Source organism: Mixophyes fleayi, chromosome 9 (genome assembly GCF_038048845.1).
Source record: "Mixophyes fleayi isolate aMixFle1 chromosome 9, aMixFle1.hap1, whole genome shotgun sequence".
NCBI lineage: Eukaryota > Metazoa > Chordata > Amphibia > Anura > Limnodynastidae > Mixophyes > Mixophyes fleayi.
In genome coordinates, this window is record NC_134410.1 from 123,449,139 (window position 1) to 123,473,417 (window position 24,279).

The following is a 24,279-nucleotide window of genomic DNA, read 5'->3' on the forward strand; positions in this document are numbered from 1 at the left end:
GATCCGAACATCCCTTGCCTGAGATGCTCTCATAGGATAGTCAACGGGTCAAGCGCCAGAAAGCTAAGCTTTTTGGAGCTTGATAAAATTGCCCAGACTGCAGTCCCCATTCATCATCATCATCATCATTTATATAGCGCCACTAATTCGGCAGCGCTGTACAGAGAACTCATTCACATCAGTCCCTGCCCCATTGGAGCTTACAGTCTAAATTCTCTAATATAGACACACACTCACAGACAGAGAGAGAAAGAGAGTCTAGGGTCAATTTTGATTGCAGCCATTTAACCTACCAGTATGTTTTTGGAGTGTGGGAGGAAACCAGAGCACCCAGAGGAAACCCACGCAAACACAGGGAGAACATACAAACTCCACACAGATAAGGCCATGGTTGGGAATTGAACTCATGACCCCAGTGCTGTCAGGCAGAAGTGCTAACCACTAGGCCACTGTGCTGCCCCATTGAGTATTACGGGGACTGCGGTTTAATGCGGTAATTCACCTAACGCAGAAGATATCAGCTTCCCTATGGTTTAGGGCTTCATAAACAGGTGAGATGATCTACAGGTGAGCTCTGTGTGAGGCAGTAGTAGTATGACTCACTATAAGAAGGGTATTTTTAGTCTATGCACAGAATGTTGATAAGACTGAGGATCACCCCCAATTCAAGGACCGGGCAAGCCCTGCGTTTTATTACAATGCCATAAACTCATCCCAGAACAGGGATTCCATTTACCTTGCTGACGCTCCTGTAAAGAAGACAAAAATAGCTGTATACACAGATTAGGAAGGAAGTGCAGCTACACAATGTGCAAACAGCAACCCATGGGTCACAATATGCAAACAGCAACCCCCGGTTAGAGGTGGAGTCCAGGCTTTGAATACAATAGAAGCTATATGTGTATATATCAGGCTGTGTGTTCACTACACATCAGTTCCATGTTCTCTTCGAGAGGTGACCTGGGCAGCTCCCTGGGAGGATAAAATGACTCTTTGCTGGAGATAGACCAAGGATTAGAAAACATTGTGATTTCCAGATTTCTTTACCAGGTGAGTCGTCTATCCGAGGAGCAGGGGCTGACCCCGATATGGGTCTGGGAGCTACAAGGACGTTTAGACCTATACTGTACACATGTAGTGTAACAATATTCTTTTAGATACTGGTTATATACTAGGTTATTATTGTCATTTTCCTTATACAAAGTTTTGCAGTCTGCAAGATTACATTTTGCAGGATGACTTAAATGGGTTAAAGACGTGGAGATAGACCAAGTAAGAAGCGTTACCTATTTTTACCTTATTTCTTTCCCTAGTTGAATTTTGAACGCCCTCGTCTGCATTTTGCACCTTCCAGCTGAACTTTTATGGGAAATCGCAATTGTAGACCCCCCCATGTCTGTGATGGTGAACCCATCGATTTCATGTTCCCCGTGAGATCCCTGAAAAGTGACACAGGTAATAAAGCTCTGATGACCAATCACAGGCGTGATTCATATAAGACGTAAAGGCTACACAGAGCGAGATTTTAGGAGAAAAACGGAAAAGTTGAAATGACTGATGGGGACGGTCTCTTAAGTGGTGGTGGGATGGACGCTGTGACTTTTTAGAGTCTTTTTAATCTTTCCACCGGTCCTGTGTCCAAGTGTAACTACGATCCTATGTATGTATCCACAATAACAAGTATTAATTTCTACTGTATCTGCCGGAAATTAATTTGTCAATGTCTGTTATTTCCTGAGGGGATTGAACTCTTGATCAACAATGCAAATTACTAGTCTACAGTAGACAGATTGTGATCAGCACTAACACACATCACTCGCACCCCTTTGATCCGTTGACCGACCTGCTTTATAGTCACTTATATATCTGAAGAGTTCATCTAGAGGGGTTATGCAAATAGTGGTGAGGTACAGTGGAAAAACCAGTAAACTACATCTGAGGATGACCAGAATCAGGGTCTGGTTCTCCAGTAGGCTGACCAGACTGCAGCCTAGGGCTGGAGGCTTTTAGGGGAGGTAAAAAAAAATTGTGACAGGGAGAGGTATTAACTGAAATTAATTTTAAAATATAAGAGAATAGTTGTTCTTAAAAGTAAAAAAAAAGAAAAACATGAAAGAAAAATGTAATAAGGTTTAAATCTTGACGTCTTCCCGTGGTGAAGGTTGAAGTCAATCCTTGGGCGGGCTCTTGAGGATAAGCGAGTGGGAGAGACAAGGATGGCGACAGGCGCACCCCCAGTAGCGCTCGTTCATGCCTAATGTCCGCTATACAGATCTGATTTTAATAAAAATTAAAGGGTTAACAAACATTGCTGTGACCCGTTTAAAAAGCCGCGTGGGGCTCAGATTGGATCTGGAGAAAACTGCGTCATGGAGGCTCCCATCCTACCTACCTCACTAAGAAGTTGATGGAAAGCGGGAAATTACTTTGCTCTCTCGGGAAACCTACCCGGAATTTGGGAGTCTCCCGGACATTCCCGGGAGAGTGGGCATGGCATAGAGGGGACTTTAGAACAACAGGTCATTCTCACATTTGCCAAAACAGACCTAGACGTGGCTTAACATGTGGCAACTAAAGAATAGTAAAATTAATGCAATCATCAGACATGGTGTTTCTTTGTAACAAACATGTATCTCCTCTCGGGAGCTGCACAGGAAAATGTGTAACATTATTTGGGCAGGTAAAGTAATATTTTAAGTATTGAACCGTCATTGACCGTCAGGGCAAGGCATTTTTCCTTTCTTGCCCCAGGAGATAACACTTCTAGTTACGGCTGTGGGTGTAATTACACGTGTGCTCGCTGCCAGATTCCTTTCTTATTGGCCTGTGATTAGAAGTTATACAGGGAGCTGGATGTTTGCTTACACTGTAATCAGCTGCCTTAGACAAGCAGAGCATTGCCACACACCTTGCCCGTGAGACAAGCCCAGCACGATGCTCTGAGGACAAGCTCAATATTTGCCCTCGTAACTTTGCACTGTTCTTTCGTTACCGAAGGAACCGTTGAAAACGATAATGTATCAAGTTCTCCAGAATTTCTGCACAGGCAAAGATACGATCTATACTCCTACTAGTGTTGATATTTGCCACAATGTTTGTTTTAGATCAATGAATTAAGCCTTTGTTACAGTAGTTACATTTCTCAGTAATCCTCAGGGGTGTAGGTGTCATGCTTCTTCATATCATACGAAACTATGCATCGTAACTGTAACTTAGCCTCGCCGGTTCTCTGACGGAGTGCCTCCACCCAAATCTAACTCGGGAGGATGGTCGTTCCGTCATGATTCCTACCAGGGGGCGTAACTGGCAGGGGAATGGGCATATGCACTTAGTCAATGTACAATAACTCAGCAGCGTCCCATCCAAGCTTTGTGCATTTCTCAGGTACGTGATTTGTAGCCGTAGCACTTGCACAAACTACAGGTCAGGTGTAAGTGGAGATTACCAGTGTATACAGCTAGAACATGTGTTTGCAATTGGGGACAACTGTAAAAGTGCATTATACGTACAGTAGTCATTCATAACATCCTGATAAATGTATTTCATGGGGGGGGGGGGGAGTAAAAGCCTATTAGTTTATTCATTAATGACTATGGGTCTGATTCATTAAGGAAAGTTAAGTAAAAAAATGAGTAAGTGGTCTCCTGGACAAAACCATGTTACAATATTCAGACCAAGCTGCATTTACATCAAAAGCGCATTTGTAAAACGGACTACAGGGTACGCACACTAGGGGGTATATTTATCCAGCATTGCCGTCATTTTTTAAAACAGCAATTTTATTAAAGACGAAACGCGATACTTTTGTCTTTAGTTTAAAAAAAACTATGGCAAACTGCCAAGTATCTGTGTTTTTTTGGAAACCGCTGCTTGATAAATATACCCCTAGTAATTTATACACAAATAAAAGAGATCCTGCAACAGCAACCAGTCTCTCCTAATTAAACACTAAGGGGTATATTTACTAAACTGCGGGTTTGAAAAAGTGGAGATGTTGCCTATAGCAACCAATCAGATTCTAGTTATCATTTATTTAGTACATTCTAGGAAATGACAGCTAGAATCTGATTGGTTGCTATAGGCAACATCTCCACTTCTTCAAACCCACAGTTTAGTAAATATACCCTTATGGGTCTGTTTAAATGTGAACACAACTTGCGTTTAAAAAACGTAACTTGGACGCATATATACCCGTATTCAAATTCAAGCCGATCTTAAGCAGAGCTGGCAATTCTCCCGCATTCACTAGGAAGTGGGCAGATTTCAAGCCTCCATGATGCGATTCCCGGAGAATTTGCCCCCGCCCCCCTTGGTATGTCATTACGTCACAGGGGTGGGGCAAAATTACGCGATTCGCGGAGCCCCGTCCCCTTACGCCCATCTCCACACCGAGACTCCCGGAGGCCAATCTTCAAAGGTCGGCACCTATGATATTAAGATATGTTTACATTTGAGTCTGGGTATAAGAGCACTCTGAACAGACTGCAGGATACTCACATGCCTATGTGCAATTTAAAGTCCAATCAGAACGCATGCAAAAAAAAAATGGAAGATTTTATAAACATAATTTTCAACTCTTAATGCTAGAATCATTAATAAAAATATGTTTTTGTCTAAAAAAAAAATGTTTTGCATAAAATACAGAAATCAGGATTTCCTTAATGCCTAATGTAGATAAAATGCATTTTTATAGTTTCTCTTACTGGTAAACGTATGTCTCCGTCATCACTACCAGTGGGCACACTTACACCTGCCCCGTCATTGGTGCAAATAATACGTACATACAGGATGCCCTGAACCTGACTCTGCTGTATCTGCACAGACACGCCGTTACTGCACATAGTCTACGTTATTCTGACCCTTGCCACCCCCTGTTCTGTCCTCAAATTGTGTCATCTGCGTTCAGACTTGAATTGCATACAGCTGCGTTCACTGGTGTAAGTCATTATCATCATCAGCTATTAATATAGCGCCACTAATTCCGCAGCGCTGTACAGAGAACTCACTCACATCAGTCCCTGCCCCATTGGAGCTTACAATCTAAATCCCCTAACATACACACACACAGAGACTAGGGCCACTTTGATAGCAGCCAATTAACCTACCAGTATGTTTTTGGAGTGTGGGAGAAAACCAAAGCACCCGGAGGAAACCCACGCAGACACAGGGAGAATATACAAACTCCTCACAGATAAGGCCATGGTCGGGAATCGAACTCGTGACCCCAGTGCTGTGAGGCAGAAGTGCTAACCACTGAGCCACTGTGTTGTTCTAGCGGACTCGCAGAGCTTTATCAGGCAAGATACGCCACGCAGTTGGCCTTATGTCTGAGGTTGAATCAGGCCCTGTGTGTAACTCCAGGCAGAGCAAATAATTTGAAGCCACAGGATGCTGGCGAGACGACGTTCTGGGGCTCCAACGTTTAAATTCTGCTCAGAGGGGAAGAGACCGCTCATATTACTTTCCCCTCTGAGCAGGGATTGTAGAGGGGAGCAGAGCCGGCTCAATAAGATAAATAGGGGGACAGGAGAGGATGGAAGGACTGATAGCTACCAGGACTTAACTTGTAAAACTTGCAAAATAAAAAGTTTCACCTTTAACCATCTCTGCGGTGACTCATTCAGTGGTTAAAGGAAGCAGAAGTGAAACCCGTGGACAAGTCTAGTTTTATACGTCGCTGTAAACAAAGAAACAAGTTTGTGTTGTATTCTGAATATTACAGTAACAGAAAGTGTAAGAATTTAGCAGTTTAACTGGACTTTCTGACCACTGTGTTTACAAAACAAAAAAAACAATTGTTGAGGTTCAAAGTGAGTGAACAAGAGTCTTGGTTGTCCAAAAGATCTAACTCTTTTACAGTCCTAACCGGACTGGGTCAAAGAAAATTGCTGACACGCTACCAGCATCGTCCTGATAGGCAACACTAAGTGTAACATACATACCAGCTGCAAGCACGGTGGCTCAGTGGTTAGCACTTCTGCTTCACAGCAGTGGGGTCATGAGTTCGATTCCTGACCATGGCCTTATCTGCGTGGAGTTTGTATGTTCTCCCCGTGTTTGTGGGTTTACTCCGGGTGCTCTGGTTTCCTCCCACACTCCAAAAACATACTGGTAGGTTAATTGGCTGCTATTAAATTGACCCTGGTCTGTGTGTGTGTATATTAGGGAATTTAGACTGTAAGCTCCAATGGGGCAGGGACTGGTGTGAGTTCTCTGTACAGCGCTGCAGAATTAGTGGCGCTATATAAATAACTGATACCAGTAAATATAATTTATTCAGCCTTCTAAAACAGAGATGTGTTGCCCATAGCAACCAATCAGATACTAGCTCTCATTTATCTCGTACAGCTCTAGAAAATGACAGAATCTGATTGGTTGCTATGGGTAACACCTCCACTGTTCCATATTAGATGGTTTGATAAATCTACCCCTTAGTTTTACAAAGTTCTGGAGCGTTTCCACCATCCCTCACTCCAATATTGTGAATCTTACAGTGTAACGTGGCCCTAGAGAGACGAGAGGGCTCATTCTCAGCACAGCGTAACAAATAGCCAATGCTGTTGTGACAACATTTTATTTGATTTCGATTTACACCTTCAAAATCACGATTGTGGACATCAGATTCTTAGATGGTCTATTACAGTAAATCAATGAATGATGGGCAATAGCACATAGTCACTGTACTGAATCCATTTAGTGTTTAGTGTGAACCTGGTACGGAATATTCCTTCTGACAATCCCCACTGTTCCCTTTCCTCAGACTATCCAGCAGCCACACACCAGATAATGGCGTTCAACAAGAGATTTGCCGGCCTTCATCTTCAAGAACCAGGTAATTGTGGACCCTTCTTTTCATAATGGGGATGTCAGAAAAAGATTATTATTTTCTAGCAGTGGTACCTAGGGGTGTGTGTGGCCAGATAGCGGATTATTTTTTTCATTTAATTTTATTTTCTCTTTTTAACTGTTCATTTCCTCTTTTGGTTTAACCAGAGGCCGATACATCTTCCTTACCGTTAACTTACCTCCCAACATGGACAGTAGGAAAATTAGGGTACATATAGCGCCACTGATTCCGCAGCGCTGTACAGAGAACTCACTCACATCAGTCCCTGCCCCATTGGAGCTTACAGTCTAAATCCCCTAACACACACACACACACAGACAGACAGAGACTACGATCAATTAACCTACCAGTATGTTTTTGCCATGTGGGAGGTACCCAGAGGAAACCCACGCAAACACGGGGAGAACATACAAACTCCATACAGATAAGGCCATGGTCAGGAATTGAACTCATGACCGCAGTGCTGTGAGACAGAAGTGCTAGCCACTGAGCCACCATGCTGCCCAACCATCCCAAACAATGCCCTGACCCACCGATGGTACTCCCATATACAGCAAGGTTATGCCCCATTTCTGGCAAGCCATGCCACTATAGCCCATGGTTGTTCAGACTGTTCCTGCTTCCACGTACCAGGCTACGGCAGTCTGTACAACACACGGCGGGCAGTTCGGGTGTCTCTAGTTGGTTGGCACCTAAGGTAACTCTTTGAAATGGATGGTAGACAGAGATCTGGCATCTCTGTGACACATGGCTGGTCCTTGTGTGGCATCTGTGGAACGCCTGGCTGAAGGTTGTTGGGCATTTCTTCAACATATAACGGGCAATAGGGTATGTCTCTACAGTATGGAGAAGATAAAATCATAAACAAAATAAATTCACTTATCCCTAACATAGGAATATAATCATCTTCCAGTTAACGCCTGCTGTCTGGCGGTCTCTTGGCGCGTAGGATTGTGCCGTTACGGTCAGGTACTGCGGCACGTTGTCCTATACATGAACACGTTCTTTAAAATGATACTTAAAAATATACAAACCAATAAAGATACACGTAAGAGACTCAGAAAACAGCTACCAGGTTTATATAACGAGTTCTTTGATGTCATTTAGGTATTGACCTGAAACAGTTTGAAAAAGATTTCCTGTCCGCCCATAATAAGTATCGGAAGCTGCACGGTTCCCCCCCTCTCCAACTGAGCCAAGATCTCTGCAAATCCTCCAAGAAGTGGGCCGAGCACCTTCTCTCCATCCGAACGCTACAGCACAGCGACACCAAGCTCGGAGAAAACTTGTATTACAAGAGCTCGTCCAGCCCCAAGGACTTACCCGGTATGTGGTTGTTGCTGAACGAATGACTGTTGCTCCTGACTGCAAGGGAATAGGGCCGTTATGATCACGCAGAAGGAAATACTTAGGTAGTTGACGTTAGTTTCCATTGAGTATTTGTAAACAGGTAGAGAGGTCTGCAGCGGTCTACATTCTTGATGAAAGGGCTACGGGATAGAATTTAAAAGGAAAAAAAAACCTCAAAAAACACACGTCTCAATGAGAGTAAAGAGCTTTTAAAATCCTATACTTACATTTTAAAGGACCACTAAAATCCAAATTGAAATTTGTGGCTATGAACCCATAAAAGGTTAAATACATTAAACCCACTACAGCTCGGTTAAAAAGGAAAGTAATACCTTTCCGTCCCCAGATCACCCCGTATCTTAGTGCATAGGATCTGGTGCAGGTGATAAAACTAAGGCTGCAGTTATTTGACCTGCTGTGACATCACAGGCTCTACCCCCCCCAGTGTATTAATCCACCGAACCGTAGTACATTTCTGCAGGGCAAGTCCGAAAGGGCTGTCACTCACTCTGTGCCTGCTCTGTTAGGGCTTGTATCATGGGTGGTGCGCTCACTCTAAATGGCAATATCCGGTTCGTGGACGCAGCTCAAACAGCGTTGCAGATAAGGTTCATTGAACCCAACGATGGAAATGTCATCTGCATCACAAGTATTCAACGTGAACGCGATATGGGCATCAATATCTCACACTATCTTCTGTGGTTTTCGTGTGTTGAGTGTTTAAAGCGACCCAGGAAACAGCTCATATGTAAAATCTCTAAAGGATGCAGACTCCCACCAGTGTTAGCAGCGTAGTAAGCAGGACAAAATATACAGGGGGAGGGGGGGGGGAATAGTCGATGATATAAACGTCATCTCTACCATGTACAGACCCCATTGATAAAACAGTAACTATATGAAACTTTTGCAAAAAAAAAATGTTATGCACAGAAAACACCTGAGAAATGCATCTGCTGTCAGTGTCCCTTTAAACGCTTATTATAAGAGCAGAATTTTTTTATAATGAGAATTAATAACCATATCTTCCTGTCAGCAGGCTCGTAACACAATTAGTTGATTAGAACAGAAACAATTCTTGCAAGATGTTGTTGAGTACGCGAGTAAGTAAGATGTCAGTAGGATTACGTTAGACATTTCCACCACTTTCTTCTTTTACACACTTAGGGAACGAGCCGGTGGACAGCTGGTACAGTGAGATAGAGAATTATAACTTCAACAATCCTGGATTTTCTGGTAACACAGGTAAGGAGCCCGCAGACTATAATCAGACTATAATGTACAGGCTGACTCCAGTTCTTTGCTTGTTTAGAAAAAATAGCTCATTAAAAGGATATTAAAACATATTTGACGGCAGATAAGAACCACTTGGCCCATCCAGTCTCCCATTTTTAATCTATGGTAACCTCAAACCCTATTGATCCTTAGATATCTGTAAGGATATCCTTATGTCTATCCCAAGCATGTTTAAATTGCTCTACTGTATTATCCTCTACCACCTCTGATGGAGACTATTCCACTTATCCACTACCCTTTCTGTGAAGTCATTATTCCTCACCTACTTCCCCCAGTGTCAGTACATGTCCTCGTGTTCTAATACTTCTCTTCCCCCCAGTGTCAGTGCATGTCCTCGTGTTCTAATACTTCTCTTCCCCCCAGTGTCAGTACATGTCCTCGTGTTCTAATACTTCTCTTCCCCCCAGTGTCAGTACATGTCCTCGTGTTCTAATACTTCTCTTCCCCCCAGTGTCAGTACATGTCCTCGTGTTCTAATACTTCTCTTCCCCCCAGTGTCAGTGCATGTCCTCGTGTTCTAATACTTCTCTTCCCCCCAGTGTCAGTACATGTCCTCGTGTTCTAATACTTCTCTTCCCCCCAGTGTCAGTACATGTCCTCGTGTTCTAATACTTCTCTTCCCCCCAGTGTCAGTACATGTCCTCGTGTTCTAATACTTCTCTTCCCCCCAGTGTCAGTGCATGTCCTCGTGTTCTAATACTTCTCTTCCCCCCCAGTGTCAGTACATGTCCTCGTGTTCTAATACTTCTCTTCCCCCCAGTGTCAGTACATGTCCTCGTGTTCTAATACTTCTCTTCCCCCCAGTGTCAGTACATGTCCTCGTGTTCTAATACTTCTCTTCCCCCCAGTGTCAGTGCATGTCCTCGTGTTCTAATACTTCTCTTCCCCCCCAGTGTCAGTACATGTCCTCGTGTTCTAATACTTCTCTTCCCCCCAGTGTCAGTACATGTCCTCGTGTTCTAATACTTCTCTTCCCCCCCAGTGTCAGTACATGTCCTCGTGTTCTAATACTTCTCTTCCCCCCAGTGTCAGTACATGTCCTCGTGTTCTAATACTTCTCTTCCCCCAGTTTCAGTGCATGTCCTCGTGTTCTAATACTTCTCTTCCCCCCAGTGTCAGTGCATGTCCTCGTGTTCTAATACTTCTCTTCCCCCCAGTGTCAGTGCATGTCCTCGTGTTCTAATACTTCTCTTCCCCCCAGTGTCAGTACATGTCCTCGTGTTCTAATACTTCTCTTCCCCCCAGTGTCAGTACATGTCCTCGTGTTCTAATACTTCTCTTCCCCCCAGTGTCAGTACATGTCCTCGTGTTCTAATACTTCTCTTCCCCCCAGTGTCAGTGCATGTCCTCGTGTTCTAATACTTCTCTTCCCCCCAGTGTCAGTGCATGTCCTCGTGTTCTAATACTTCTCTTCCCCCCAGTGTCAGTGCATGTCCTCGTGTTCTAATACTTCTCTTCCCCCCAGTGTCAGTGCATGTCCTCATGTTCTAATACTTCTCTTCCCCCCCAGTGTCAGTACATGTCCTCGTGTTCTAATACTTCTCTTCCCCCCAGTGTCAGTGCATGTCCTCGTGTTCTAATACTTCTCTTCCCCCAGTGTCAGTACATGTCCTCGTGTTCTAATACTTCTCTTCCCCCCAGTATCAGTGCATGTCCTCGTGTTCTAATACTTCTCTTCCCCCCAGTGTCAGTACATGTCCTCGTGTTCTAATACTTCTCTTCCCCCCCAGTGTCAGTACATGTCCTCGTGTTCTAATACTTCTCTTACCCCCAGTGTCAGTGCATGTCCTCGTGTTCTAATACTTCTCTTACCCCCAGTGTCAGTGCATGTCCTCGTGTTCTAATACTTCTCTTCCCCCCAGTGTCAGTACATGTCCTCGTGTTCTAATACTTCTCTTCCCCCCAGTGTCAGTGCATGTCCTTGTGTTCTAATACTTCTCTTCCCCCCAGTGTCAGTGCATGTCCTCGTGTTCTAATACTTCTCTTCCCCCCAGTGTCAGTGCATGTCCTCGTGTTCTAATACTTCTCTTCCCCCCAGTGTCAGTGCATGTCCTCGTGTTCTAATACTTCTCTTCCCCCCAGTGTCAGTGCATGTCCTCGTGTTCTAATACTTCTCTTCCCCCCAGTGTCAGTAGATGTCCTCGTGTTCTAATACTTCTCTTCCCCCCAGTGTCAGTACATGTCCTCATGTTCTAATACTTCTCTTCCCCCCAGTGTCAGTGCATGTCATGTTCTAATACTTCTCTTCCCACCAGTGTCAGTACATGTCCTCGTGTTCTAATACTTCTCTTCCCCCCAGTGTCAGTACATGTCCTCGTGTTCTAATACTTCTCTTCCCCCCCAGTGTCAGTACATGTCCTCGTGTTCTAATACTTCTCTTCCCCCCAGTGTCAGTGCATGTCCTCGTGTTCTAATACTTCTCTTCCCCCCAGTGTCAGTGCATGTCCTCGTGTTCTAATACTTCTCTTCCCCCCAGTGTCAGTACATGTCCTCGTGTTCTAATACTTCTCTTCCCCCCAGTGTCAGTACATGTCCTCGTGTTCTAATACTTCTCTTCCCCCCAGTGTCAGTGCATGTCCTCGTGTTCTATTACTTCTCTTCCCCCCAGTGTCAGTGCATGTCCTCGTGTTCTAATACTTTTCTTCCCCCCAGTGTCAGTACATGTCCTCGTGTTCTAATACTTCTCTTCCCCCCAGTGTCAGTACATGTCCTCGTGTTCTAATATTTCTCTTCCCCCCAGTGTCAGTACATGTCCTCGTGTTCTAATACTTCTCTTCCCCCCAGTGTCAGTACATGTCCTCGTGTTCTAATACTTCTCTTCCCTCCAGTGTCAGTACATGTCCTCGTGTTCTAATACTTCTCTTCCCCCCAGTGTCAGTACATGTCCTCGTGTTCTAATACTTCTCTTCCCCCCAGTGTCAGTACATGTCCTCCTGTTCTAATACTTCTCTACCCCCCCCAGTGTCAGTGCATGTCCTCGTGTTCTAATACTTCTCTTCCCTCCAGTGTCAGTACATGTCCTCGTGTTCTAATACTTCTCTTCCCCCCAGTGTCAGTACATGTCCTCGTGTTCTAATACTTCTCTTCCCCCAGTGTCAGTACATGTCCTCGTGTTCTAATACTTCTCTTCCCCCCAGTGTCAGTACATGTCCTCGTGTTCTAATACTTCTCTTCCCCCCAGTGTCAGTACATGTCCTCGTGTTCTTATACTTCTCTTCCCTCCAGTGTCAGTACATGTCCTCGTGTTCTAATACTTCTCTTCCCCCCAGTGTCAGTACATGTCCTCGTGTTCTAATACTTCTCTTCCCCCCAGTGTCAGTACATGTCCTCTTGTTCTAATACTTCTCTTCCCCCCAGTGTCATACATGTCCTCGTGGTCTAATACTTCTCTTCCCCCCAGTGTCAGTGCATGTCCTCGTGTTCTAATACTTCTCTTCCCCCCAGTGTCAGTACATGTCCTCGTGTTCTAATACTTCTCTTCCCCCCAGTGTCAGTACATGTCCTCGTGTCCTAATACTTCTCTTCCCCCCAGTGTCAGTACATGTCCTCGTGTTCTAATACTTCTCTTCCCCCCAGTGTCAGTACATGTCCTCGTGTTCTAATACTTCTCTTCCCCCCAGTGTCAGTACATGTCCTCGTGTTCTAATACTTCTCTTCCCCCCCCAGTGTCAGTACATGTCCTCGTGTTCTAATACTTCTCTTCCCCCCAGTGTCAGTGCATGTCCTCGTGTTCTAATACTTCTCTTCCCCCCCAGTGTCAGTACATGTCCTCGTGTTCTAATACTTCTCTTCCCCCCAGTGTCAGTACATGTCCTCGTGTTCTAATACTTCTCTTCCCCCCAGTGTCAGTACATGTCCTCGTGTTCTAATACTTCTCTTCCCCCCAGTGTCAGTACATGTCCTCGTGTTCTAATACTTCTCTTCCCTCCAGTGTCAGTACATGTCCTCGTGTTCTAATACTTCTCTTCCCCCCAGTGTCAGTACATGTCCTCATGTTCTAATACTTCTCTTCCCCCCCAGTGTCAGTACATGTCCTCGTGTTCTAATACTTCTCTTCCCCCCCAGTGTCAGTACATGTCCTCGTGTTCTAATACTTCTCTTCCCCCCCAGTGTCAGTGCATGTCCTCATGTTCTAATACTTCTCTTCCCCCCAGTGTCAGTGCATGTCCTCGTGTTCTAATACTTCTCTTCCCCCCCAGTGTCAGTACATGTCCTCGTGTTCTAATACTTCCCTTCCCCCCAGTGTCAGTTAATGTCCTCGTGTTCTAATACTTCTCTTCCCCCCAGTGTCAGTACATGTCCTCGTGTTCTAATACTTCTCTTCCCCCCAGTGTCAGTGCATGTCCTCGTGTTCTAATACTTCCCTTCCCCCCCAGTGTCAGTGCATGTCCTCGTGTTCTAATACTTCTCTTCCCCCCCAGTGTCAGTACATGTCCTCGTGTTCTAATACTTCTCTTCCCCCCAGTGTCAGTACATGTCCTCGTGTTCTAATACTTCTCTTCCCCCCAGTGTCAGTACATGTCCTCGTGTTCTAATACTTCTCTTCTCCCCAGTGTCAGTGCATGTCCTCGTGTTCTAATACTTCTCTTCCCCCCAGTGTCAGTACATGTCCTCGTGTTCTAATACTTCTCTTCCCCCCAGTGTCAGTACATGTCCTCGTGTTCTAATACTTCTCTTCCCCCCAGTGTCAGTACATGTCCTCGTGATCTAATACTTCTCTTCCCCCCAGTGTCAGTACATGTCCTCGTGTTCTAATACTTCTCTTCCCCCCAGTGTCAGTGCATGTCCTCGTGTTCTAATACTTCTCTTCCCCCCAGTGTCAGTACATGTCCTCGTGTTCTAATACTTCTCTTCCTTTGTAGAATGTTTCCCTCCTGCACCTTGTTATAACCTTTGATATATATGAAAGTTTCTATCATGTCCCCCGTTCCCTTCTCTGCTCCAAACTATACATATTAAGATCTTTTAGTCTTTCCGGGTAAGTTTTGTGCTGTAGACCATGCACCATGTTAGTTGCCCTTCTTTGTACAGTCTGTAATGTATTTATATCCTTCTGGAGATACGGCCTCCAGAACTGAACACAGTATCTAGATGAGGCCGCACCAATGACCTATACAGTGATATTATTACTTCTTTCTGCTACTGATTCCTTTCCCTATGTAACCAAGCATCTGACTTACCTTCCTCATTGCTTTGTTACATCACTTACCTGCCTTTATGTCACCTGAAATAGTGACTCCTAGATCCCTTTCCTCCTCGGTAGTTTCCATTATTGTGCCATTAATATTATATTTAGCCTTTGGGTTTTTGAGACCCAAGTGCATGATTTTGCATTAAACTGTAGCTGTCACTCTCTGACCATTCCTCTAGTCTACCTAGATCATCAATCATTTGTTTTACCCCTCCTGGTGTGACTACCCTGTTGCATATCCTTGTGTCATCTGCAAAAAGGCATACTATCCCTTCAATACCATTTGCAATGTCACCAATGAAGATATTAAAAAGTACTGGTCCAAGTACAGATCCCTGGGGTACTCCACTAGTAACCTTTCCTTCCTGTGAATGCACTCCATTTACTCAATGGAAAATCGCGTCATGGAGGCTCTAAATCCTAGTGAAGTGGGCAGATGCGGGAGATTGTCCTATTCTCCCGGGAGTCCGGGAGACCAACCAGGAATTCAGGAGTCTCTTGTATATTCCGGGAGAGAGGACAAGTATGCATTACATTGCATTTTTAAATTTGTCCAAGGATACCCCGGAGTCACATTAGTCATACATGCTAAGAAATACATTCTTCTCTGTAAAACAAAGCGTCTCTTGTCTTTCCAGAACGCCAGGGAGCTGAGATTATAGGTATTAATCTAGCAGAGCCTCTTCTCTCAGGCTCCAAAACTTTAATTCAACCCCCATCGTATTATTGATCGAATCAGACAACTACATCTGAACGGATTTAATCCATTCTCATCCACACGCACTATATACATAAAGATATTGTAACCCTTTATACAACCAATCAGATTACTGCTTTAATTTTCTAAGCTGCCTTGGAAAAATGAAAGCTAAAACCCGATTGGTTGTGATTGAATGAAAGCACAATTTAGTATAGCGCACTTTTTTTTTTTAGCAAAGAAGTCAAGAAAACCTTCAAATTTGGTGGTTATATAATACGGCACAAAAAAAAATACTTACTCCTGGTCTAAGGATCAAATGTGTCTAATAATTTAGAATAATGAGCATTTGTGTAGTGGTTTTGATATACAGCGCACAACGCTGACCTCTAGTGGCCAAACATAAAACAAACATCTATTTATAATTTTAATTTTTTCACTCTGCTTCGAACTTCTTCTGTGCAGCGTTCGATGCTCACTGCTTGCCATGGAAACAGATAATGTATTACCATAGAGATGAATGGACCTTAGGGCTGTTTAACATTTACTAGCGGTACCTCTGTGTGTGCTCCAATTAGCACGCGGCCTTAAACAAGATGAATTGGAATCATCTCCGTCAACAAACAACCAGCTCAAGTTTTTTTTGGATTTTTTTTTCTTCCTGGAAACACATTCATTAGACTGTTGTTAATGTCTACTGAACATATATATATATATATATATATATATATATATATATATATATATATATATATTTATTTGTTTTTACAGTTCTCGTGATTGCAAACTCATCTTACAGCATGCATATGAGACTGTCACCAATACTGATCAGGGGGTAAATGTATCAAGCTGAGAGTTTTCCGGCGGGTTTGAAAAACCAATCATATTCTAGTTATCATTTCTTTAGTACATTCTCCAAAATGACAGCTAGAATCTGATTGGTTGCTATAGGCAACATCTCCACTTTTCAAACCCACCGGAAAACTCTCAGCTTGATACATATACCCCCTGGACTTAGACTAGCCCTGTAGCAGGAGGAAGAGATACGGCAGAAAGACCAGTTACTTTCACGGCAGTATCTATTTTCTTCTTAATTTCCAACTCTACTACACGTCCTCTTGATCCCACACCCTCACAAATCGGTAGAACAATGTCTCCTGTGCTCATTCCACCTCTAAGTAAAATCTATAATGTCTCGCTCTTTACTTGTAACTTTCCTTCATTATACAAGCACGCAGTGATTACTCCTATTCTGAAAAAACTAAATTTTGACCAAAACTCTCTTTCAAGTTACCGCCCCATCTCTCAGCTCTCACTTGCCCCAAACTTCTAGAGCAGTGTTTTCCGAAACCAGTCCTGTTAGGGAGCCGTAGAGACTGGGTTTGGGAAACACTGATCTAGAGAGAATTGCCTACACTCGACTCACACGCTTCCTTTCCACAAACAACCTATTGGACCCTCTTCAGTCAGACTTTCGCTCTCAACACTCCACAGAGACTGCGCTGACCAAGGTTGTCAATGATCTGATCACAGCTAAAACTGAAGGACATTACTCTCTTCTAATTCTCCTGGATCTCTCTGCTGCATTTGACACTGTTGACCACTCTCTCCTCATACAAACGCTACAATCCCTAGGTCTTGAAGGCACTGTCCTATCCTGGTTCTCATCCTACCTATCTAATCGCTCTTTCAGTGTTAATTTCTCTGGATCCACCTCTGCTCCGCTTCCTTTATCAGTTGGACCACAAGGCTCAGTCCTAGGTCCTCTGCTATTCTCTATCTACACCACTTCTCTTGGAAAACTAATAAGCTCCTTTGGATTTCAGTATCATCTCTATGCGGATGATACACAAATCTATCTATCCTCTCCTGATCTCTCACCATCTGTGTTGTCTCGCGTTACTGACTGTCTTTCTGCCATTTCATCTTGGATGTCTTCTCGCCAACTCAAACTCAATCTTTCAAAAACTGAATTAATAATATTCCCACCCACCAACAGAGGCTTCCTGCCTGACATTACTATTTCTGTTGATAACATGACCATAAATCCCACCCCACAAGCTCGCTGCCTAGGTGTAATCCTTGACTTACAACTATCCTTTGTTCCCCACATCGACTCTATATCTAAATCATGTTACATACATCTAAAGAACATTTCCAGCATATGCACATATCTGACACAAAACACTGCAAAAACCTTAATTCATGCACTCATCATCTCCCGCATCGACTATTGTAATTCCCTCCTTACTGGTCTTCCCAAAATCAGACTTGAACCCCTAAAATCTATTTTGCAGGCAGCGGCTAGACTGATTTTCCTTGCAAACCGTTCTTCCTCTGCTGAGCTGCTCTGTCAGTCTCTACATTGGCTGCCTGTATTTCAACAAATTCAATATAAAATTCATCTACTAACATATAAGGCTGTCAACAAAATTGCACCGACATACTTCTCCTCACTTGTCTCTTCCACTCTCATCACATCCTCCCATTCCCAGTTACTGGACTTTTTGGGGCTGCACCCACTTTGTGGAATTCCCTCCCTCGCACAGTAAGACTTTCCTCTAGTCTCCAAACCTTCAAGCGTTCTCTGAAAACCCACCTCTTCAGACAAGCTTATAGTATTCCTCAACCAGCATCTTAATCTCCCTAGGTTACCCTATTACCACCCTCTACACAGCTAACACAAGACAACAACCCTCATACCAACATAGTTCGTGACTGATCACACAGCCCACCTAATACTTTGTAACCTTTGCATTCTAGCAGGACCAATGTGCAATATGATGTAGCACTTACCCTTGTGTATCAAACCATTGTCCCATAGATTGTAAGCTTGTGAGCAGGGTTCTCTTACCTCTCTGTCTGTATGTATTACCCAGTATTGTTTTATTACTGTTTGTTTCCAATTGTAAAGCGCTACGGAATCTGCTGGCGCTATATAAATAAATATTGACGATGATGAATCCATAATGCAAAGCATCAACCTAGAACACTATCTGACCAATACAAAAGACACTTTCGGTCCTCACAAGCCTATAAGTAAACATTTCCATGCGTTGACAGAACTTGAGGTATTTAAAACTGCATGTTATTGTTTTATATAATGGTTTTATACAATTGTCCATAAAAGGTTTTGAGTGGCTCGCTGCAATGATTTCAATAACTTTCATTCAGGAAGTTTAGGTAACTCTCAGGTAACGGGGTGGGGGGGGGGGTACGTCATATTGGGGTGGGGAGTAGCTCAAAATTGAATGACCCTTTTAAAATTCCGACAAGCTCCTAAATTTTCCATCGAACTATAACGATGAAACGATTCCATTTAAAGACACTTTCCATGGAGGAAGGAAATATATAAATATATTTCTTACTAATAAACAAGAACTTTGTTCTTTCATCCTGAAGGTCACTTCACTCAGGTTGTCTGGAAGGACTCCAAGGAAGTTGGATTTGGGGTGGCCACGGATGGGAAGCGGGTCTACTTTTTGGTGGCGCAGTACAGCCCAGCTGGAAACATCACCAACCCGGGCTATTTTGAGAGGAACGTGCTGCCATCCGGAGCGGAGCAACCTGCGGACTGCGCCGGTCCTAACTCACGAGGGAAACCAGCAGGCACCAAGGAACCGGCGGCAGAGAAGACTCACAACGACAGGAAACCTTTCTCAGACACCAACAAAGGTGAGAGAGGCTGTATATACTTTGACCATACATCCGAAATGTCCCAATTTCAGTAGGACGGTCCCAAATCATGGACCTAGAAAGGGGCGGGGCTTACACCCAACTTTGAAAAAGTGGCTTAGTGGGAAAATGGCATGTTTGGGCAAATTGGGGGTGGGGTTTATGCAAATTGGGGGTGTGACTTATTTTGTCCCGATGTTGCTTTTATAAATGTTGGGAGGTATGCTTTGCGTATTGAATTAATAGTATTAGTGGATTAAAGTATACACCGGATATTACATTGTTTGTGCCTCTGTGATGTCACTGGTTCTTAGTGGATGGATAGGCTGCATCTCCATGAATATTGGTTCAGCTCATAAAATGGCTGCCTCCACAATGTGTCACAGGAGCGCACTTAACAAAATCAGTTATTGAATTTGTAAAACCACTCGGGCCTAATTCATTAAGGAGAGCAAAGCATAAAAAAAAGAGTAACTTTGCACCTGGGCAAAACCATGTTGTATTGGAGGGGGGATGTAAATTTAAAATGCAGGGGCATATTTATAATTGGGGTAGGGCATGTTCTAAATCAACTTTAAATTTCAGTGTAAAAATAAAGCTATCAGGTATTTGTATTCTAGATGAAAAAACAGCCAGTATTTTCCTCAGGTGCAAAATAATAAACTAATATGCACCCCTTGCACTGTAACATGGTTTTGTCCTGAAACAAATTTCCTCCTTTTTTTTTTTTGCTTTGCTCTCCTTAATGACTCAGGCCCCATGTGAATCTATCTCTGACTAATCCTCTTCACGGTCAGCAGGAGCATTAACATCTGTGACGCCTCCAATTTAAATAAAGACTTCCCCCCTCTCCCAAAGCAGCCTCCAATAGAGCAGAGGAGCCGACAAAATGGCCCCCATGGCTCAGTGACATATATTGTTAGTGCAGTGCAGCCTCTGGTGCCAGACTTGGAACTCCAGTTTATGAAATCGAGGCTCCAAGAACATGGCGCCAGGTGCAGCAGACATTGTCTGTCCATAATTTTGTTGTCCCTAGCATTAGGGGGAAACCTGCTGAATAAATGGTTTGACGAAACAACATCCGGCTTCACCATTCACAGGCGCCTGCTGAATGCAGGAGGGAAAGGGAGCTCCTCCCACACTAGACACTAGGGGTATATTTACTAAACTCCGGATTTGAAAAAGTGTTGATGTTACCTATAGCAACCAATCAGATTCTAGCTGTCATTTTGCAAAATGTACTAAATAAATGACAACTAGAATCTGACTGGTTGCTATAGGCAACACCTCCACTTTTTCAAACTCTCAGTTTAGTAAATATAAATGTTTTTTAAACACATGTTAAAATACAAATAAAAATGCATTTCAATCACATAACGTTTATGTATGCACTTAATATGCAATTAGCTTTCAATTGCATCGGCACTGAAATAGAATGAAAAGCATTAAACATGCACATAATTTATATTTATTACGCCCCTTGGTACATAGTCTTATCTTCCCACCCAGACCTTTGATATGACATTTAAAGGAGAATAACTATGTGATTAACCAAATTAACCATTCCCAGGATTGACTAATTTTTAGTTTCTGCTCTGGAATTTACGTGCCGAGGTATTATAATTACCATTAAAATCAATTTTTTTTTTCTCTCTTACTTGGCTCAGACAGACACCTTCTGCAGTGACGCTAAATATACCCAAACTGAGAGCACGTGATTCACAGAAGCTGAGGATTCTGTCAGCTCGAATGATAATTTTAATTTCATGTTCTTGGCAAGGTTGAAATGTTTGATGTTTTCACCACCTAACTCAGCATCCGCCGACTGGTGTGAAAACACTGAACTATAGAGAATATCGTTAGCGTTATATAAGGCTTATCCCTCCAAGACGACGCCCTATAACAGTGTTGGCTAACCTATGACACTCCAGGTGTTGTGAAACTACAAGTCCCAGCATACCCTTCCAGCAATAAGCTGCTATATATTGGCAAAGCATGCTGGGACTTGTAGTTTCACAAGCACCTGGAGTGTCACAGGTTAGCCAACACTGTCCTTATAACCCTTTCTGTAGTGAGTAATTACACTGTAGACATTCCATTACGACCAGTCGCTGCATACATTACTCTTACTATACATTTACAGTGTTGGTGTTGCATTTAGCGATCGCGGCTTTGTACACGAGCGACAGTTTTAAGGCTGGCCGTAAATACGCAGATTTTGTTGGGCAGATTAAACTAGCCGACCATTGCATAGCGCGTGGCCTCATTCTGACACACCAAATCCAGTCATGTTGACTCAGAATCGATCTGTCAGAACGGCGAATCTGGTTGCCCGTATTGTTACTAACTGTAAGTAAATTTACTTGCAGTCAGTAAAAATAAATAAATAGGCGAATTGACGGTTCTACAATAACCCATAGGCTAAACCTTTACAGTGTTTGATATTGTATGTAACTTTGTTACCTAGAAGACTGCAAGCTAGTGCTTTATGTTAACCAGTCTTTGCAGAATCAAATTTCTTGCAGCGTTAGATTACAATTAGGAAGTTTAACCAGTACAGGACAAATCTCTGCAATATATCTAGCTCTGCACAGCCCCGGAATATATATATACAGTATGTTTGTAAATGTTACTTGGTTGTTTTACGTACACACGCTTCAAGTTCTGTGGTCTCGTAACACGATTTCATCATATCCTGCAGGTGATATGACCATGTTGTTAATATTGTTCTTGCAGTATTTATTTATTTTTATTTATAGGAAGTGTTTATGGAGAAGGCAAACTGTTGTCTCACAGCCACTATTCGTATATCATAAACACAGTGAGCCTGATTCATTAAGGAGAGTTAAGCAAGAGTAAGTAAGGCAAAACCATGTTGTATTGGAGGGGGTGGTAATTATAAAATGTGAGGACAGATTTATAGTTGGGGTAGGGCATGTCCTAGATCGACTTTAAATTTCAGCGTACAAATAAAGCTATCAAGTATTTGAGTGATACATGAAAGAACAGACAGTATTTTTCTTATGTGCAAAATAATGAACTAATTTGCACCCCTTGTATTGTAACATGGTTTTGTCCAGAAAGCGTGATTAAGATTATATATATATATATTTATATATATATATATATATATATATATATATATATATATATATATATATATATGGTCCACAAGGGGGCATTAATTCCTTAATGCGCTCACGAAGAAGCGTCATTTTTGCATATAAATCGGACGAGATTGCAGTTCTGTAGGTTCGCATGCCCTAGTATACATTGTATTAACGCTTGCCCTAAGCTCCTGTATACCGGATATCCTGGAGCTACAGTTGTCGTTTTGTGAAGCAATTTATTTTTAACCTAAATGTTAGTTTGTTATTGCATTTCTAATTCCAAAAAGCTATGTTAAGGCTAATTACCCTGCTCCTGCGTTTTATAAAAACCAGAGAGACTGCTGTTCCTGACCCTACCTGTAGGTGGCAGACTCACACAGTTTAAGCAAGGAGAGAGAGTAACAATACAGCATATGGATATCAGTGTGTTTACACTAACACAGGACTGACCAATGATCTCTGCTGACCGCCTGCAGGACGGCTATCTTAGAAGCTACTAGAGAGCTTTATATAGAGCAAATAACGGCGGGTCCTTTAGATCTGTTAATTTATACTGGACTGTAAAGTCTGAATTTGGGGAGTACCTGAAAAAACCACTTTATTTATTTATTTAAATAATACTAGCTTTGATTCAATTAATCTTTTTTTTATATTTTTTATATATAGTTTTTAAACATTTTATTCATTTATTTTACACAGTATTATTGTAGAACCTGTTGAATGTTGCCGTAGTATTTCCTGCACTGTGGCAGCTATTTATCCTGGCACTGAAAGGGTTACAGAGACAATTATTCTGCACCTGCCTCTTGCAGGGTAACAGTGCAATGACCCACAGACACTGGCGCCACCTAGTGGGCACTAATCCATAAAAATACCGTTGGGGTCTCATTCAAGCCTTAAATAAATCCTAAGAACAAACAGGACAGCGGGACGGTTTTTATATCACGTCTCAAATTTGAACTTGACCATGTTATACGCTTTCATTTGGTTGCGCGGACTTGGAATTATAAAGCCAGGTACACACTGCACCTTACTAACATTTGGAGGTTTCCTCAATCCATCGAACAGAGCAAGTTGCGTTACAAAAACTAGAACGCAACCCTTTATTTATATAGCGCCACTAATTCCGCCGCGCTGTACAGAGAACTCACTCACATCAGTCCCTGCCCCATAGGAGCTTACAGTCTAAATTCCCTAATATACACACACAGGTAGAGAGAGAGAGAGAGACTAGGGTCAATTTGATAGCATCCAAATAACCTACCAGTATGTTTTTGGAGTGTGGGAGGAAACCGGAGCACCCGGAGGAAACCCACGTAAACACAGGGAGAACATACAAACTCCACACAGATAAGGCCATGGTCGGGAATTTAACTCATGACCCCAGTGCTGTGAGGCAGAAGTGCTAACCACTGAGCCACCATGCTGCCCAATGAGAATGCCGCCGGAACGCAGGGATCATGGGACCCGGTACGGCTGCCTCTTGGGGGGTCCTCTCAGGCTGCGTACACACAGAGAGCGCCAGCCAATGAGATGGAGGAGAGGGAACGGGCGGCTTCTTACCTGTATAGCCTGCTCAATGCCATAGGCTGGGAGTGTGGCGCTGGGATATGATGTCATTGCTCAGCACCACGCTCTCAGTCTGAGGAGCAGAAGATGCCACTTCCCGTTTGCTAAGGAAATAAGTGGGACGCAACGCCCAAAGGGGGGCAATGCTTCTGGGCGGAGGGGGGGGGGGGGGTGGGCCGCCAATTAGGGTGCCCACAGAGCTTCCGCCGCCCACTTAGTGCCATAACATTGCCCAGGTTCGGGGACACAAACAGTGTCGTCTATTGTCTAACGTCCATCTGCGTTGAACCCATTTACCGTCACCACGCATGACGTCACAAGATGGCGACTGCTTTACGCGACCTCATTGTTGTATCGTTATAATAGACCTATAATATGTTTGTATTTATTTTCTGATCAAAGTTCTGCACAATGACTTAACACAAGCATCACATGGGGGGGGGGGGGGGGCGCAGGGGGTCGGGGTGTAGGTCAGGTGACTCAGCATCTTAATTGAATACATCAGTTAGGAGGGGGGGGAATAACAGCACACAAACTGCTTCTTGTC

At 43.3% G+C, this 24,279-nt stretch overlaps 1 protein-coding gene across 4 annotated transcripts in view; it reads left to right on the forward strand.

The window, feature by feature from the left end:
- Positions 1 to 24,279, forward strand: part of LOC142101202 (uncharacterized) — a 58,052-nt gene that overhangs the window by 8,993 nt on the left and 24,780 nt on the right. For 2 of the 4 annotated variants that reach the window (XM_075185478.1, XM_075185479.1), the window contains exons 1-5: positions 1,407 to 1,455; positions 6,761 to 6,832; positions 7,955 to 8,173; positions 9,362 to 9,439; positions 18,781 to 19,053. In XM_075185478.1, the coding sequence (XP_075041579.1) occupies positions 1,422 to 1,455; positions 6,761 to 6,832; positions 7,955 to 8,173; positions 9,362 to 9,439; positions 18,781 to 19,053 (676 nt within the window). In that variant the 5' untranslated portion in view covers positions 1,407 to 1,421. Of the gene's footprint in view, positions 1 to 1,406; positions 1,456 to 6,760; positions 6,833 to 7,954; positions 8,174 to 9,361; positions 9,440 to 18,780; positions 19,054 to 24,279 lie in introns of those variants that run through there. The other 2 variants (XM_075185481.1, XM_075185480.1) reach the window with 1 other exon arrangement.